This window comes from Chiloscyllium punctatum, chromosome 24, assembly GCF_047496795.1.
Source record: "Chiloscyllium punctatum isolate Juve2018m chromosome 24, sChiPun1.3, whole genome shotgun sequence".
NCBI lineage: Eukaryota > Metazoa > Chordata > Chondrichthyes > Orectolobiformes > Hemiscylliidae > Chiloscyllium > Chiloscyllium punctatum.
In genome coordinates, this window is record NC_092762.1 from 61,072,627 (window position 1) to 61,090,222 (window position 17,596).

The 17,596-nt window shown below is 42.2% G+C and overlaps 1 protein-coding gene across 6 annotated transcripts in view; it reads left to right on the forward strand.

The window, feature by feature from the left end:
* Positions 1-17,596, forward strand: part of LOC140494608 (dedicator of cytokinesis protein 7-like) — a 199,676-nt gene that overhangs the window by 112,349 nt on the left and 69,731 nt on the right. For all 6 annotated transcript variants that reach the window (XM_072593970.1, XM_072593972.1, XM_072593971.1 and 3 more), the window contains exons 18-24: positions 1,177-1,272; positions 3,958-4,044; positions 4,505-4,706; positions 6,464-6,601; positions 10,051-10,217; positions 12,399-12,494; positions 16,831-16,962. In XM_072593970.1, coding sequence (XP_072450071.1) covers positions 1,177-1,272; positions 3,958-4,044; positions 4,505-4,706; positions 6,464-6,601; positions 10,051-10,217; positions 12,399-12,494; positions 16,831-16,962 — 918 coding nt within the window. The remainder of the gene's footprint in view (positions 1-1,176; positions 1,273-3,957; positions 4,045-4,504; positions 4,707-6,463; positions 6,602-10,050; positions 10,218-12,398; positions 12,495-16,830; positions 16,963-17,596) is intronic.

The window sequence follows — 17,596 nt, forward strand, 5'->3', positions numbered from 1 at the left end:
TCTAGTGGCAATATCACATGCAGGGATTAGAAATTCCCAGCTGGTTTTCAGTCCATTTAATTCAACAGACAGAATTTGGAAGCATTTTGTAATCCTCTCTCCCTCTCCCTCTCAGTGTACCTGCCTCTCCCTCTCAGTGTTGCTCGCTGTGAGATCCTGCCTCAGTTTCAGTCAACATAAGCTGGTTTAGTGTTTGTGTGAAGGGTCTGGATTCAGTGTGCTCCAGGAACCCGCTGTGACTTTATGGCTGACTGCAGAGTTGTCACTGTTGAACCTTCAAGGAATATTAGTCCAATTGAGGAACTGCTGAGAGGAAGAATGTTACACAGTAAACAGTGAGCTGAATGCAGTAATTCCCCATTATGTTGTCCTTTTACAGTATAGATCTACCCAAATACTTTCAGTGGATTAAACTAATCACAAGCAGAGCTGGCTCTAGGGCATTGGCCACAGCTCCAGGCAGCTTGAGTGGCCTCAGACTGAAGCTGCTTTAAGAATTAGCTCACTGCCCAGGATAGAAGACCCTCTACCCACTGTGCCCAGGGTGGGAGACCCTCTACTCACTGTCCCCAGGGTGGAAGACTCTCTACTCACTGTCCCCAGGGTGGGAGACTCTCTACCTACTGTGCCCAGGGTGGGAGACCCTCTACCCACTGACCCAAGATTGGGAGAACCTCTACCCACTGTGCCCAGGGTGCGAGACCCTCTACACTCTGTGCCCAGGGGGGGAGACCCTCTACACATTGTGCCCGGTGGGGGGAGACCCTCTACACTCTGTGCCCAGTGTCCACATAAACAAGCAGACCTCCAGGATTTGAGTCAGATTGAAGGGTGCGAACCTGGACAGGTGAACAGGGAGGATGTATCTTAACAGGCTGCATAGTGAATAGAAAAAGTAAATGGACCAAATACATTTACACACTTGCCAACTCAAACCATATCAACACTGGAAATGTGAGTTGTTTGAGTAATTGATTTTGTTTCTGACAATGATCAATGATGGTGGTTGTTGATTTCCGGAAGTTTGATTACTGGCTGAACAAACTTCTCTGTATGGAACAACATTCTGTCATATATTATCCCATTTTTTAGAAGGATAATAGATGCTCTAGGTATGCTGCTTATATTCCTAGGGCATTAAATGTGTTAATTGTCTATATTTTTAATTTGCAACAGTGGTTGTCAATCTTGGACAATGGACATCTGTGCTGTGGAACCTTTGAACTCCCTGTTAATTTGGACAAACCTCCTTTCCCTTATTCAGTATCATCTGTAAGTACAGAATGACTAAATGTTTACTTATATGCATATAACAATGAGTGATTTAGTGTACGTCTGTCTTCATCACATTTTGGCTGCCACACTTCACAAGTAGTGCTTGCAGATCTCCACTTGAAACTTTAAAATAATCCAGCTGAAAAGCCATTCATTTGGAATGTCCACAGAGATTCCCTCATCAGCTGAAAACATGTTAAGGATCCTTGGATTCTGACCTCGGCCGATGTTTACGTCACAGCATTTTAATCTCATGACCTTAGATGAACACAACTTCACCTGAGCAGCAGAACGATACGATGGAATGATACTCATGTCTTTCTAAATAATTGAATTTAGCAGGGTTATTGTCAAAAGAGATCCACCAGCGCTATGTGTTACACTCAAATTGTTGTGATTGTGAACCCTTCATTTTCTCACATTTCTAATCTAAGCAACATTTCTAATTGTTTACAATTAAAAGTAAACTAGATTATACACATTTACCATCGAACTTTACAGACCTCCAGTCACAAAGTAGACTGAGATCTTCGAATCTCAGTCTCCCATTTCCCATCAGTACAGGCTCATAACCGTTTTGGTACAGTGTAAAATTGGATTATTTGATTTGACTTTTGTAACATTTTCTCGTGTGTAAGATCTTTTCCAGTTTGTGTTATTTTTCTTACAATTTGCATTCCAAGAAGACCAGCGTATCTCTGTTTGAAGTGTATTTGTAAAGTTGGTTTTGCCCTTTGTCATTTCCCAGGGGCTCTGTGATCCTACATGGGTTTGTGACATTCTGTTTAACATAACGTTCCAGGCCTGTGGTGTCATTTATACTTGGGTGTAACCCCCACCATACTGCAATTGCTGAAAGTCATGAAATTTATGACGTTATTTAAGTTTAAAATTCAAGCCTGACTCTCAAATCTACTTATTGCTTCAATGCTTGGATTACAAAGCTCCCCCGCACTCCACCCCCAATCTTCCCACAATGCTTCTGTCTTAACTATCACTGCCATTCAATGGTTAATCCATGAACAACCTGTTCCTTGTTCAACCAGGCCACCTGCCTGGTTCCTGCATCCTCCTTCTGTAGTTCAATATTGTCACAATGGTTAGGCCTTGAACCTTCTGCCTCGGTACAGCACCTATTACTCCAAGGTTACTGTACAACTTGGTGCATTCTCCACTAAGTAGTTTGGACTAGGTTGCCCAGGACCTGTCTGATCTCTTAACTTCCCCATTCTCCCTTCACATTGAGGTCATTACAGTGTTGGTCTGTATCTTCTAATTGAAAGAAGCTGTGATTGTGATGGCTTTGTGACCTTTTCTTAAACATAATGTTTGCTCTGTAATGACTTGTCTCCATCCAGCTCCATCATTATTCCATTGAGCACAGAGGCACAGCTCCTAGTGTCTTGCTCCAATCACCATTTGGCATCAAAGATGCCCACAACGAATTAATAAGGCCCATAGAATATATCTCCTCTCCTTTAGCCAAAGCTGATAATCATTTGGCATCCAGGACCCAATCAATCTTTTCACCCCATGCTGAACTGCCATACTCTCATCACAACAAATGATTTGAAAATTGAGGATTGCCACTGGCATCACTTTATCCCTCACTTTATTCATCGTTCAACCTCCATCAGAAGAAATATCCCAAATTCGCACTAGTCATCACTGACAACTGCTGTGCCTGGGATTGGTTCTCCCTTCCCAATAGCATTCCTCCCAGCATCTCAGCAGTACGCTGGGAATGTCAGGAATTCACAACAGAAGACACTTTTTGCTTGTTCAATGAAGCACACTCAGAGGTGCTGCTGATTCCTTGCTGTCCCTGTGTATTGGCGGTGAGCCAGCAGCTATTGTTTGCTTCTCCACAGCGTGTGCATGGAGAAAGATTCTGAGTAATACAAATGATCGGAAGCTCACCTTCACACCGGTGTTCCGACTTATAGTTGAGGCCTTATGGTGGTGGGGGTCATGAACCCACAGACAAACTGTTCAACAAATATCTATCAATCCATGTCAAGCCTCCTTTGGAGTGCTTGGCACACAATTAAATTTATTGTCTCATTTTTAGATATTAAGGTGATAGCCCCTCTTCAGCTCTGTGCAACAATTACTGTTTTGGAATAGATGGTGATTCTGGAGTACTGTGAAAGGTCAAAGGGCATAATGTTTACTTGAATATTTTCCTTTACAGTTGATACTGGCCACACTTGAGAACACATGACTGCAGATCATAGTTACAATTGGCAAAAGTAGGGCTTTCTTCCTGCCTGGGTGTGATGGACAGAATAGCCTTGTTCACCACAATGGTTTTGTCGATGTTTTATACATTCTGTTCCTTTCTTTCGGAAGTGCATTATCTCACGGCCTTTCCGTGGACAGGTAGTACTCAGATCTCCTGGTCTTAACAATGGAAGGAATTTTCTTCCACAATTAATTTCCTCCCACATTGAACATTGTGCAAACTCTCAGCTGAACAACAGAATGGGGATGGAAAGTTGGACAGTGTCTTGTTATGTCCTGCTGTTCTGTGTAGAGTTCCTTCACGAATCAGACAATATGATTCTGAACAACGTGATGCAGCCCTGGAATAGGCCGTCTTGGTCAGGCATCACGTTCAAGATTTGGAGAAGGGAGCCCTAGAGGAACTGTTTGAATAACTTTCCCTGGTCTTTATTTCAGAGCTCACTGCCTGGCTTGAAGAGGTTGGACAATCGGAAAGCGGTCTTTAAAGTGGAGTTACGCCCAGTTTCGACAGTGCACACACAGGTGAAAGTGTTTGCAACTATCAAGGCTGTCCAGCCTTGACTATAATTATGGGATGGCAGAGCAATGAATGTCAATGCTGGCTGACTGCCTGTTCTCATCCCAATGAGACACTGGCTTTGATTCATCTGTTATATTTCATCATGTTTCTACTTTATATCTAAGATTTTGTACTTAGATACTTTTGGACGCTGAGAATGGTGACTTTGTACACTTTTTACTGTACTCCTGTATCCTTGAATACACATGACAATAAAATTTAATGCTAATTACTAAATAGTTGATCAGGCACAAGGGGCTATTTTCCTTCTGTGTTCCAAACAAACATTGGACATAGCATTGACATTTCTCTTTGTGTTTTTCTTAATTTTTTTTGAAGTTATTTAGAAGAAAGGTCAGAGAGGGTAAAGTCTCTTGGTTTCTTGGTTGCCAGTGTTACATTGTTCTCTGTTTATTGCTGCAGGAAAGGACACTGGAGCGATTCTTCTCACTGTGTGAAGCTGTTGGTGAACACTACTCTTTAGCCCATCAGACTGAGGCAGTGAACCAGGCTGTCTCTATGCTCAGGCAGGTTTGCTTGGAGGAATTGGTCAAGTTCCTGAACGTGGTGTTCGATAAACTGCTGCCACTGTTACACTTGAGCTCCAGGATGGGAGCAGAAGGAGGTACAGGAAACCCAAATATATACTATCTATTTGCACACTATGTTAATACCTTTAGTTAAAGGCCATTCTGCACAGTTTTTCTCTGCTTTATAGCCCAGTAACATGACTCAGTGAGGCAGGTAGTTGAACTGTTGGAAAATTCTGAATACTGTATACAGGTCGACATACCTTCAGATCCTGCCTCCTATCGTTTCAGGATATATTTAGCTTCTGTTTTCTTTCCATTTCCTTTCCTCTCCCATTACCTCCTGTTTTATAATTCTATTCTTCCTCCTCCTGTTGTCCTCTACCCCCATCCTTCCCACTCTCTTCAATTTTACTCCATCACTTTTCCTCTCTCCCTCCCTCCTGCTTCTTTTCGTTCATCTCTTTGTTCACTTTCCCTCTCTGGGGAATGTTGACTGGAGTGAGTGTTGGGAGAGATCGGTGTAAATGGGGATGGGCCTGGAGTAGCCAGGCTGTGACTCTTGTTTGAGCAGCTGTTCCCTATTAATACATACACAGATCTAGCGAAGAGCAAGGAGCAACCCTTGGGAGGTGGGTAACAAGTTGGTTATCTCATTGTTTATTCAATTTGCCCACTAAACTAACCAATGGTCCGGATAACAATCCTCTGCAGCAGTCCATGTTTTACAAGGGAAAGGGCTGTCCACAACACAAACAGCAATCTGTATTATTGAAGGGAAAAGGAGGTGAACGATTGAATAAAAGTGTTACAATGCTGGGTGGCGTTAGTGATTTTAATATGTTCCTTCAATGAAGAGTCTGAAAGCTGTGACCTAGGTTGCTTACTGGGTCTGGTGTTAAATTGGAGCCAGAGTTTAGGACCAGGGTGTTTTGACGCTGGTGAGGTGAATACTCAGTATCCTTGCCTAAAAGATCAGTCAGAGCTTGAGGGAACTGGAGTGAGGACTATCAGAGGGAACTTGAAAGCACATTTGTATGTGACTTGTGGGGGAGTATTTTTTTCATCTGTGCGCAGACACAGAAGTTGGACTGGGAAGAGATGTGGAATGGAAAGTGAAGGAAGTGATCAGAGATAAGGTTATCTGCAATTGACACAATGAGAGTAGGCCGTGGTTGAGGATATGACTGTAAATATGTAGAGAGAAGTTTATATAAAACATGAGAATAATAGGACAATAAACCCGAGAGAGAAAGAGAGTATGATAGCATTGAGATAGCAGTTAAGGATAAGAATGAAGGAGTCTGTTGTGTCTGTGTTTGCTTTCAAAGAGCAGTTGTATTCAGTCCTCCACTTCTATATTTTGCCTGTAAATCTATAAATTTCACATCCTCAAGTACAGTCAACATAAACATGATGTTGGAGTCAGTTTCACTACACATTCAGCAGCATGTTCCAACTCCTGATAGGTTTGTACCTATAAATATTTGTGCTTGTCTCTCTTCTGGATCCTTAGCCAGTCATTCGCCAGAGGGAATCTTTCCTCTCTTTACTCCATCAAAACCTCTAGTAGGTCCGATCTTAGCCTTCTTGCTTCCAAGGAGACCAATCCATATTTTTCTAGTTTCACCTCATAACTGAAGTCCATGTTCCCAATACTTTCCTCAGTATTGTAGGTGCCCAGGTTGGGTAAAGGGGTTAGTGAAGTTGTGTGTTGAGGTTCAGTGAGATAAGTGTTGTGCTCGATGAGTTAGGTGTTTGATATACTTGATGATTCAATATTGCAGAAATAATCTAACCATCACTAACTGTCCACATTCTGTTGTTTTTGTTTTGATTCTGTTACTCACAGCTCTTGTCAGCAAGGAAATTTTTGATGTGCTGGTTGCAATTGTGGATCGTCTGCAAAATAGTGAAGAGGTGAAGAAAGACTCGTTGGGCCGAAGCCATTATCTAGCTTCCTATGTTCACTACATGTTCAATGTGCCAGGTACTGATTGAGCTATCCACAATTCTCATGTGTTTTTTTGAAGGAAATGTTTGCTGAAAACGTGTTTCCCTTCATGGAAGAGACTAGACTAAGGAACACAGCTTTAAAGTAAGAGGTCACTTATTTAAGGTTGAAGACCCTTCTTCTCGAAGGGTCACAGTCTGTGGAACTCTTCTCTAGAGAGCATTGGAGACTAGATCATTGAATATTTGAGGGAAAGATTCCTGACTAACAAGGAAGTCACAGGTTGTTGGTAGCAGTAGAGTGGAGTTGAGGCCATCATCATCATTTTGAATGGTTAAGCAAGCTCAAGGGACCAAATGACCTCCTCCTGCTCCTAATTTGCATGTACATCTGTAAGACTTGTGTCCTACTCTTGTGTCCTTTCCCCCACTTTTCATCAATGTGCTGTCCTTTAGGTGGTCCTTTTGATCCATGACCTGGATTTGTCACAAGGAAAACTGGAACAGGAGAACATAAGAAATAAGAGGAGGAGTAGGCCATCGAATCCTCAAGACTGCCACACTATTCAACAAGATCATGACTGCTCTGCCCCCGGCTCAACCTCTCTCTCTTGTCAGCGCATCATAATACTTAACTCACAAATGTCAAAAATCTGTCTACCTCCTCTTTAAATACTTTCAGTGATCTGCACAATAGGACTTTAGGAGCTTGGAAAGTAAGGTAGACCTTACTGGAATGTCACATTGTCTCTCTGCACTCACTGTAAACAAGGTTTTGGGATTTGCATTTTAATCATCTTCAAAGAGCTGTCTCCATTTCCTATCTCTGCTAGCATCAATGAATGAAAATGGCTTTTGACACATTGCCCCCTCTCCCTTGCTGAAGGTATTCCTGACACAAATCAGTCAGGCAGACATCTTAGATTTGTCCACAGCCACCATTTTATATCAGCACAGCAATGACATTGCGTTTATAAATAAGGAAAAGCAAGAGAGACTGGCAACGTCAATACAGTTTGAAAATATTTGATATTGAACACGCACACAGGATCACACATGAACAGACATACACAAACACACAGAGTCACACACACAGAGATACAAACACCTTCAAAGAGCTGTCTCCATTTCCTATCTTGCAAGGGAATTCATGTTTTGATGATGCATTCATGCAGGACAGTAAACAGCTTTTGAGACTTTCCCCATTGTGACAGAAATTCAGCCCCAATCTGAAACTTGGAGATATGTAACAGAACAGAAATGAACCAGCAGCTTTCTATGTTCCTGCTCCCAGTGTAACATTTGACCATTTAGTTTATCTTGTCTTCAGTCTAACATCCAACAAGGATCACTTCACAGATCCAATAACAGATCCCCAGGAGTGAGTTACAGACTGGAATCTAATCGAGGGGTTTATGGTTTATATACAGAATAACAGATCCCTAGGAGTGAGGGACAGACTGGAATCTAATCGAGGGGTTTAGGGTTTATATACAGCATATCAGATACCCGGGCGGCACGGTGGCACAGTGGTTAGCACTGCTGCCTCACAGTGCCAGAGACCTGGGTTCAAGTCCTGCCTCGGGCAACTGTCTATGTGAGTTTTCTTCGGGTGCTCCGGTTTTCTCCTACAGTTAAAGATGTGCACGTTAGGTGAATTGGCCATGCTAAATTGCCCGTAGTGTTAGGTGAAGGGGTAAATGTAGGAGAATGGGTCTGGGTGGGTTGCTGTTCGGAGGGTCGGTGTCAACTTGTTGGGCCGAAGGGCCTGTTTCCACAATATAAGTAACCTAATCTAAAACTCTCTAGGTAGAGAATTCCAGACATTCACTACCCTCTGGGAGAAGAATTATTGAATCTGTTCAATGTGGAAGCAAGCCATTTGGCCCATTGAGTCTGCACTGCCCCTCCACATAGCATCTCCCCCAGAATCACTCCCACTACCCTGTCCCTGTAACCCTGCATTTCCCATAGCCCCTGTAACCCTGCATTTCCCATAGCCAATCCACCTAACCTACACATATTTGGACTGTGGAAAGAAGCCAGAACAACTGGAGAAAATCCATGCTGACACATGTTCCTTCACATCTCAGTTTTAAAAGAGAGTCCTCTTATTCTGTAATTATGTCCCTTACTTTAAGATCCTCCAACTAGAGGAAACTTCCTGTCAACATCTTCCCTGTTAATCCTGCTCAGAATCATGTATGTCTTAATAAGATCACCCATCATTATTCTAAACTCTGATAAATAAGGGCCTAATCTGTTCAGCCATTTTTGAGAGATCAACAGGTCCATCCCGCAGAACAATCTCATGAATCTCTTTCGAACTGCCTCCATGGCCAATACATCATTTTTAAAATATGGGGACCAAAACTGTACATGGTACTCCAGGTGCAGCCTCTCCAACACTCTGTATATTTGCAACATGACTTCCCTATTTTTAAACTCCAACCTGTTAACAATAAAGACCAAAATTCCTTTTGCTGCTTTAATTACTAGCTGCACCTGCTTGCTAATGTTTTACATTTCATGCACAAGAACACCTAAATTCATCTCTATTTCACTTTTTAAAAAATCTCTTCCACATTTAAATAATTGCTCACCTTTTGAATCTTCCTATGAAAGTGCATGACCCGACTTGCCCCACATTAAGATTTTGCCTCCTCATTCAGGTTATCTATCCCCTGCAGATTCCTTATGTCCTCATCATAACATGTTCTCTCACCTATTTTTATATTGTCAATAATTTTGGATACTTTACACTCTGCTCCCACCTCCAAATCATTAATGTGGATCGTAAATAATTGCGGCCCAAGGACTGATCTTTGTGACAATTCACTGTCTTTCCAAGCTGAAAATGACCCAGTAATCCTGACTCTCTGATGGACAAGCATTAACTAAGGCTCAATCCACGTCAATACGTTATCCTTAATACAGTGAGTTCCTGTCTTGGCAATAACTTTTTATGTGGCAATTTATCACCTAGGCCATTCACAGGCCCTTTTGCTATTCAATCAGAATCTGGCTGATATTAGCTCCATTTAAACTGCCTTGGTTCTGCAACAATAATATCTTCGCTAACAAAAATCTGTCACCTCAGCTTTGTCATGTTTTAACTGGCCTAACCTCTGTGATGTTCTGGAGGAGTTGAGGGGGGGTGGGGGGTGGGGGGAAGGCAGGAGCTGGAATGGTGGTGGAGACAAGGTGGCAATGCTAGAATTTCTCTCTTCTTGGTAAGGAAGTTTTTCTTGACTTGATAACGTGGTGATCCCTTTAAATGATCCCAGGCTGACACAAGGTGCTGCTCAGAAATGGAATAGAAATGATGGCTTACTTTTAGTTACTTAAGTATTCAAGGAATCAGATGTGAAGGTCAGTTATTGGAGAAGTGACAAGTGACCACTTTGAAACTGATGCTAGTTATTTCCTTTTGTTGAAATGGCCACCACTTCAATCCACTCTGTCTTTTCTATCATTTATTTTTAGTTCTCCATGAGATCAGATCCTCAGAATCTGAGAAATATGCCACACTCAAGCCAGAGGCTGCTACTGCATTACGTAGGATACGACTGCGCAGCACCAGTGACCCTGCGATCCAACCATCCTCACTCATGCTGCCAAAAGACAGAGGAGGCAGTCAGAAACACGCACAGGTCAGGCCAATACTCCTACATTTAGCAGATGGATTCTAAATGCATCAAGTAGGGTGTGAATGCAGCTTTTATCTTGAAATATGCATTTATTCCTCGTTGACATTTAGATGGATTAAGTCCTAAAGTAGCTCAGACACTGAGATCATTTTGGAGACACAACACAATACTGTACGCAACAAAGCATAGTTACAGGATGATGTTGTAATCCCTGAATTTCCTTAGTTGCCCTAGATGGCCAGAGATGTGGAAAATGTGAGGTTAGCCATTTTGGCAGGAAGTATAGAGGAGCATAATATTATTTAAAAGGAGAAAGCTATGGAACAGAGGGGTTTGGAAGTCCTCATCTGTGCATCACAAGCTTGCAGCTCAACAGAGAGTTGAGATAATGATGAAATTTTCAGGATGGCAATCAGTAACTAATGGAGTGCCTCAGGGATCAATACTGGAGCCACAATTAATGACTTGGGTGAGGAAAGTGAATGTACTAACACTACATTTGTGGATGACACAAAAATAGGTAGGAAAACAAGTGGTGACAATGACACAAAGTCTTCAAATGAATATAGACAGGTTTATCAAATGGACAACAATTTGCAGATGTAACATAATATGGGGAAATGTTATCCACTTTGGCAGGGAAATTGAGGAGTTGGATATTATTTAAATGAAGTGAGACTGCAGAAAGCCATGGAATAGAGGGATTTGGGAATCCTCATCCATGAATCACGGAAAGCTAGCATCCAAGTTCTGTGGGTATTAGGGAAGGCAAATGGAATTGTTGCCCTTTATTTCAAAGAGCATAGAGTATAAAAGTGGTAGCATTCCACCGCTGGAATGCTATGAACAGTTTCACGCCTCTTAGTTAAGGAAAGATATATTGGTATTGGAAGCAGTCCAGAAAGATTCACTGGGCTGATCCCAGGTATGGAGGAACTATCTTACGAGAAGTGGTTGAATAGTTTGGCCTAAACATTTGGACTTAGAAGAATGAGAGGTGATCTTATTGAAACCTACAACATACTTTGTAGTGGACTTGACAGAGTAGGTGTGAAAAGGTTGTAGGGGACTGTAGGACCAGAGGCTTTATTCTCAGAATAATTTAACATTTAAGAGGCAGAGGAATTTGGAGGAATTCATTCTCTCAGAGAGTGGTGAATCTGTGGAATTTGTTTACCACACAGGGTTTTGACATTTGGTCATTAAATGTATTCATGGTTGAAATAGACAGATGTTTTGATCTGTCAGAATTTCAGGGCTAATGGAGAAAATTAGATCAGCCATGATTGTATTGAATGGTACAGCAGACTTGATGGGTTGATTTGGCCTACGTCAGTTCCTATGTCTTATAGTCTGATGGTAAACATCTACCAGTGCAGGCCAACGGTGCATGGGTTTCCATGGCATTTGATTCTCAGTGCCCCAACTTCCATAGCTTTTTTAAAATTGCAGCCAAAATGTGGGAGCTTTCTTTGCCAGGGTTTAGTTGGTAACATTTTGACAAAACATCTGGGCTTTAGCAGAAAGGAAGTCACTGATCTCACATGAAGCTGCATCGTTAAAGTTACAAAATGTTGTGTTGACCCAATCAATGAGAATGAAAGAACTGTGAAGGATCTCGAACCAGTGAGAGTGATAGTCAGATGGTTTCTAATATCGTCACACTTCTATGGCATATCATTTATTTAGCACGTGGGAGCTTAGTTTAACAGACAGTTGAGGAGACAGGAGCACAGATGCTTGGCAATGTCTCTAGCCTGAGGATGTAACTCATGCCTCTGTGTTGTGGCCTTAATTCTTCACGGTTTATTAATAACTTAGAAGACTGCTTGAAAAGCCCCAGTTCCAAGTTTGTCAATGCCACTCTTAACCGGTGATCGGAGTTTTCTTATGCCAACTACAGAAAATATTGTGCTGTGTATTAAATTTAAACCTGCAGCTGATAGATCTTTGTTGACTAAAGGTATTAATGATATAGGGCAGTGGCAGCTACTTCCAGCTCTAGCTGGAACACTTGGAGAAATCTGTGTCTCCTAATATTCTTTGTCTGAGACTCTCTTTCATTTTCAACACTGTGTTTCTCAAGCTCTCCCACACACATGCATGCACTCTCTCTGCTTCTTGCTTTCCAAAAAATTAACTATTTTATTGTCTAATTGTTTCCAACATTTGATTTTTCTGCAGTTATTCCATGAAGAGTTGGCCTACTGCATTGTGTTAACCAATGGACAAGTGAGAGATCAAGTTTATAGGCATCTGTGGTTCTTCTTTGAACTGTTGGTGAGTTGGTACAATTGATACCTCCTTGATAAGAGTCTGTCAGACCAAGAAGAGTATTTCACTTCTGTATGGTAAGCTGCAAACCATACTGCGAAGCCTCTTCCAAGGATGCCCACCTTGAAGACGTTTTCCTCCTCCCTCTATAATGGACCCCCCCCCCCCACCCACCCCCAATTTATCTCTCAGCCCTCTTCCCCTCCCCAGTCCTGAAGAAGGGTTATGCCTGAAAAGTCGACTGTCTTATTCCTTGGATGCTGCCTGACTTGCAGCACGCTTTATCACTTCTGTGTGATGCCCATCTAACATGCTTTACTTCAGAAGATTGATTTGAAACTGTTTCTGTCCATGTACACTTGGGTGTGAGCAGTCATTTTTTTCAAAGCATGGAATTATAAAATCACACAGCCATATACTGTAAAAGGTGCCTGTTCACTCCATCATGCTTATGTGAGTTCTTTAAACTACTCAATAAGCCCCACACCCTCTCTCAATGACTTTCTTCCAGCATTTTGTTTTTGCCTTTTTAAATATATTCCATTTTGAAAATCACTATGGAGTCACTCGTGCAGGTGGAGCCTGGATCAGTACGTCTCACTGAGTTAGAGAAAAATTCTCCGTCTTTCCCTGACTCAGCTTTATGTTCTTATCATCTGTTAGTATGTAAGTTTCTTCTAACCCTTCAGAGTTTTGAAATCCTTTATTCCTTTAACTTGATGTTCTTAGGAATGTTCCATGGTATTCAAAGACACATTTTACACGTGGCACTGGAAATGTTTTTGGGTATCAGTGACATTTAATGCTCAAGAGTGATGCTGTTTCATAGGTACCTTGGGTTCCTCACATGGGTCAAGCCAGCTATCAGCAGTAATTTAGGTTTGATGGTTTTATTTCCATGGATGTGGATATCAAGGGAAGATATCCCTGATGATGTTTTGTTGGTCTGATTTTTCTTGGTATCCATAGCATGCTCCAAGTGATTTATTTTCCCCTGGCACGAACATTTACATCTGAGGAAAGAAATTCTTGCTCCTATGGGCAATTTAAAGCTCAAAAGGCCTGAAACTTAGATGTGAGACCTGAAGGCTGTAGAGAAGTGTATCACAAACAGGAATATTTTCTGCAGGGGGGAGAGGTTAGGAACTGTGGAAGTACAAAGTTATTTGGATATCTATGTCACTAAGAATTGGGGCACAGATATATTCAAAAAAAATCAAAAGCTAAGATGTTTTAGCTTTAAATTGTAGGAATTTAGAACATAAAATTAAGACTGTGATACTTGAATTGAATTGAACTTTGATCAGGCCACATCTACATTTAGAAACCAGAACTCCCACTGAATGTATGACTTCATTAGGATTTTAAAAATCTACAAGCTGACCAGTTACTTGGAAAAGACAGCTGTAGTAAAACACAACCAGAGATTGCTAGGCAGAGACTCTATTGATCCAAAGAAATCAAGGAATGACATAGGGATTGGGGGAGCGGCAGTGAGGAAGGAGGAAATGATCGTAGGGAGGGAGGAATCATGTTGAAGGAGGGTTCCTGTAGTTGCCGGACTTTCCAATCCCTGGGAAAGCCAGCTCACAGTCATTGGATTTAAATGACTCTCAAAATCTGAGGAACAGGGCGTCATTTAAATATCATAGATATGGAGCTGCCAGTACATTATGAGTCCCTCTGAGATCTGCCAGTGTTAAGACAGAAACATGAGCATTCATGGCTGGTTGATGCTGGACTAAAAGTACGTGGTGAAAAGTGGAATATTTCTCCCAAACCACTGGAGGGCCTAAGTTAATTGAAAGTGATGGAATGTTACTGTGTTCTGACAGGAATATTGGACTTACCTGTGCAAATAACACATACAGATCACTGTCCCTCCCTTTTTGTGATTTTGTAACCTTGAAGAGGTCAAGATGCTCTGTGCAAAGGTTGGTGCCATAAATTCAAATAGCATTTGCCAAATTCTGGAATTGAATTCTTAAATAAACATGGTATTGTTCATGGGCATCAGACACTCTCTCATTACTGTTTGTAAGCTGCAGTGTACTAACATCTGCAGTGAGACATGACATCTGCAGTGAGAAATAGTTGCTTTTTCCCCAGTCATACAGATGTATGACAGATGTTTACTTCTGAGAAATAGTAGACCATCTCCATCACCATCTTCAGATAAATAATATTTTTTAGTTAAGAATCGCAAGATTTCAGAATGCAGGTACAGCAAGTGATTAGGAAGGCAAAGGTATGTTGGTATTTATTGCAAGGGTTGAAAAATGTGTTGCTGGAAAAGCGCAGCAGGTCAGGCAGCTTTCCAGGAGCAGGACAATCGACGTTTCGGGCATAAGCCCTTCTTCAGGAATGAGGAGGGTGTGCCAAGCAGGCTAAGATAAAAGGAAGGGAAGAGGGACTTGGGGGAGGGGCGTTGGGAATGCGATAGGTGGAAGGAGATTGAGGTGAGGTGATAGGTCGGAGAGGGGGTGGGGACAGAGAGGTCGGGAAGAAGATTGCAGGTCAAGAAGGCGGTGCTGAGGCCAAGGGTTGAGACTGAGATAAGGTGCAAGGGAAATAGGAGGATTAAACTGGCAAAGTCTTGCTCCAACAATACAGGGTTTTAGTCAGGCAGCAAAAATGTATTGCGTACAGTTTTGATCTCCTTGCTTGAGAATGGACATACTTGCAGTGGATAACATTCAGAGAAGGTTCGCTAGGCTGATGCCTGGAATGAACAGAAGCAGGTGGTAGAATTAAACTCACTGAGCTGTAGGTTTGATATCCAGATGTTTCATTACCTGGCTAGGTAACATCATCAGTGGCGGCCTCCAAGTGAAGCAAAGCTGTTGTCTCCCTCTTTTTATTTATATGGTTGTCCTGGATGGGGTTCCTGGGGTTTGTGGTGACATCATTTCCTGTTTGTTTTCTGAGGGGTTGATAGATGGTATCTAGATCTATGTGTTTGTTTATGGCGTTGTGGTTGGAGTGCCAGGCCTCTAGGAATTCTCTGGCATGTCTTTGCTTAGCCTGTCCCAGGATAGATGTGTTGTCCCCGTCGAAATGGTGGGTTTTTTCATCTGTGTGTAGGGCTACGAGGGAAGGAGGGTCATATCTTTTTGTGGTTAGCTGGTGTTCATGTATCCTGGTGGCTAACTTTCTTCCTGTTAAAAAAAATACAGTCCACAGATTCCTCAAGAACAAACCACAGCAAGCAGACCAAACACAGCCAGAAACCCTAACCACCTTACCATACATCAAAGAATTTTCAGAAATGACAGCCAGACTACTAAGACCCCTTGGAATCCTAGTAGCACACAAACCCACCAACAGTCTCAAACAAAAACTAACAAACTTAAAAGACCCAGTACAACCCATGGACAAAACCAACGTCATCTGCAAAATTCCATGCAAGGACTGCCACAAAAACTACGTAGGACAAACAGGAAGAAAGTTAGCCACCAGGATACACGAACACCAGCTAGCCACAAAAAGACACGACCCTCCTTCCCTCGTAGCCCTACACACAGATGAAAGAAACCACCAATTCGACTGGGACAACACATCTATCCTGGGACAGGCTAAGCAAAACATGCCAGAGAATTCCTAGAGGCCTGGCACTCCAACCACAACGCCATAAACAAACACATAGATCTAGATACCATCTATCAACCCCTCAGAAAACAAACAGGAAATGATGTCACCACAAACCCCAGGAACCCCATCCAGGACAAACATATAAATAGAAAGCAGGAGCTGGATTCACCATATAAACTCAGTGCCGACAAGAACAGGTCAGAGGTTAGGAATACTGTGGTGAGTAACCTGCCTCCTGACTCCCCAAAGTTTGTCCATTATCTACAAGGCACAAATCAGAGTGGGATGGAATACTCCCCACTTGCCTGGATGGGTGCAACTCCAATATCAGCTTGACACCATCCTGGACAAAGCACCCCAGCTTCACTTCACTTGGAGGTCGCCACTGATGATGTTACCTAGCCAGGTAATGAAATGTCTGGATATCAAACCTACAGCTCAGCGAGCAAACCTACACCCTAAACCTCAACGTGAGCTACAAACCTTGCAATTAAACTCACGCTTAGAACATCTGTATGACTGGGGAAAATGGCAGAGTAGGTGCGATGGGCTGAATGGCCTATTCCTGCTCTCAGTTCTTACAGTTTCATGTTTCAGTGAAATTCTTTAACCAGATCGTGAGCACCCAAATGATTAAAGTGTCTGTTTTCTTCTAGTGTAAAGGTGCTGCTGTGTATTTTGAACATTTTATTTCAGATTAACTGCACTGCCAATGGGAAATTAGTCTCCTTCCCTGTCTCTTGTCTTTCAGATTAAAAGTATGAGCCAGTACCTCTCTGATATGGACCGCTGGAACTATCCTGTGAAAATACGGTTCTCAGAGAATTTCCAAGGCATTGTCAACACAATGGTCAACATTGGTACAGAGTATGTGAAAAATCAGGTAGGTGGGAGCTGATAGACTGAGCTCGGACAGAAGAAGTCTACCTGTCTGAAATTCTGCAGTTTATAATGGTATACATATTGGGCCACAGTCCAATTTATTCTAATTTCATCTAGTGATGAAATCTGTTCCCAACATTCTGTGAGAATGCGCCCTTCATGGTACAGGGGGTCTCCAATTTGCAAACGTTGGCCTTAACACTTATACTTACAAACACAATCACACACAATGGTGTAATTTTAAAGAGTCAACATATGAACGGGTTTCCTGTACTTTCCTGTGCTTATGAACAGACTCCTTTATCTTGTCCTGCATTGTGTTCTGACTTGTGTAAAAATCTACTGACGTATAAATCAACCTAGCGACACTGAAGGAACGGCGATATATTTCCAAGTCAGGATGACAGTGGCTTGGAGAAGACCCTGCAGGTGGTGGTATTCCTATGTATCTGCTGCCCTTGTCCTTCCAGATGGAAATGGTCAAGGGTTTGGAAGGTGCTGTCTTTGGATTTTTTTCTGCAGTGCATCTTGTAGCCAGTACATCCTACTGCTACTGAGTGTTGATAGTGGAAAGAGTAGATGCAAATGAATGTGGATCCAGTCAAATGGGTTGCTTTGTCCAGGATGGTGTCAAG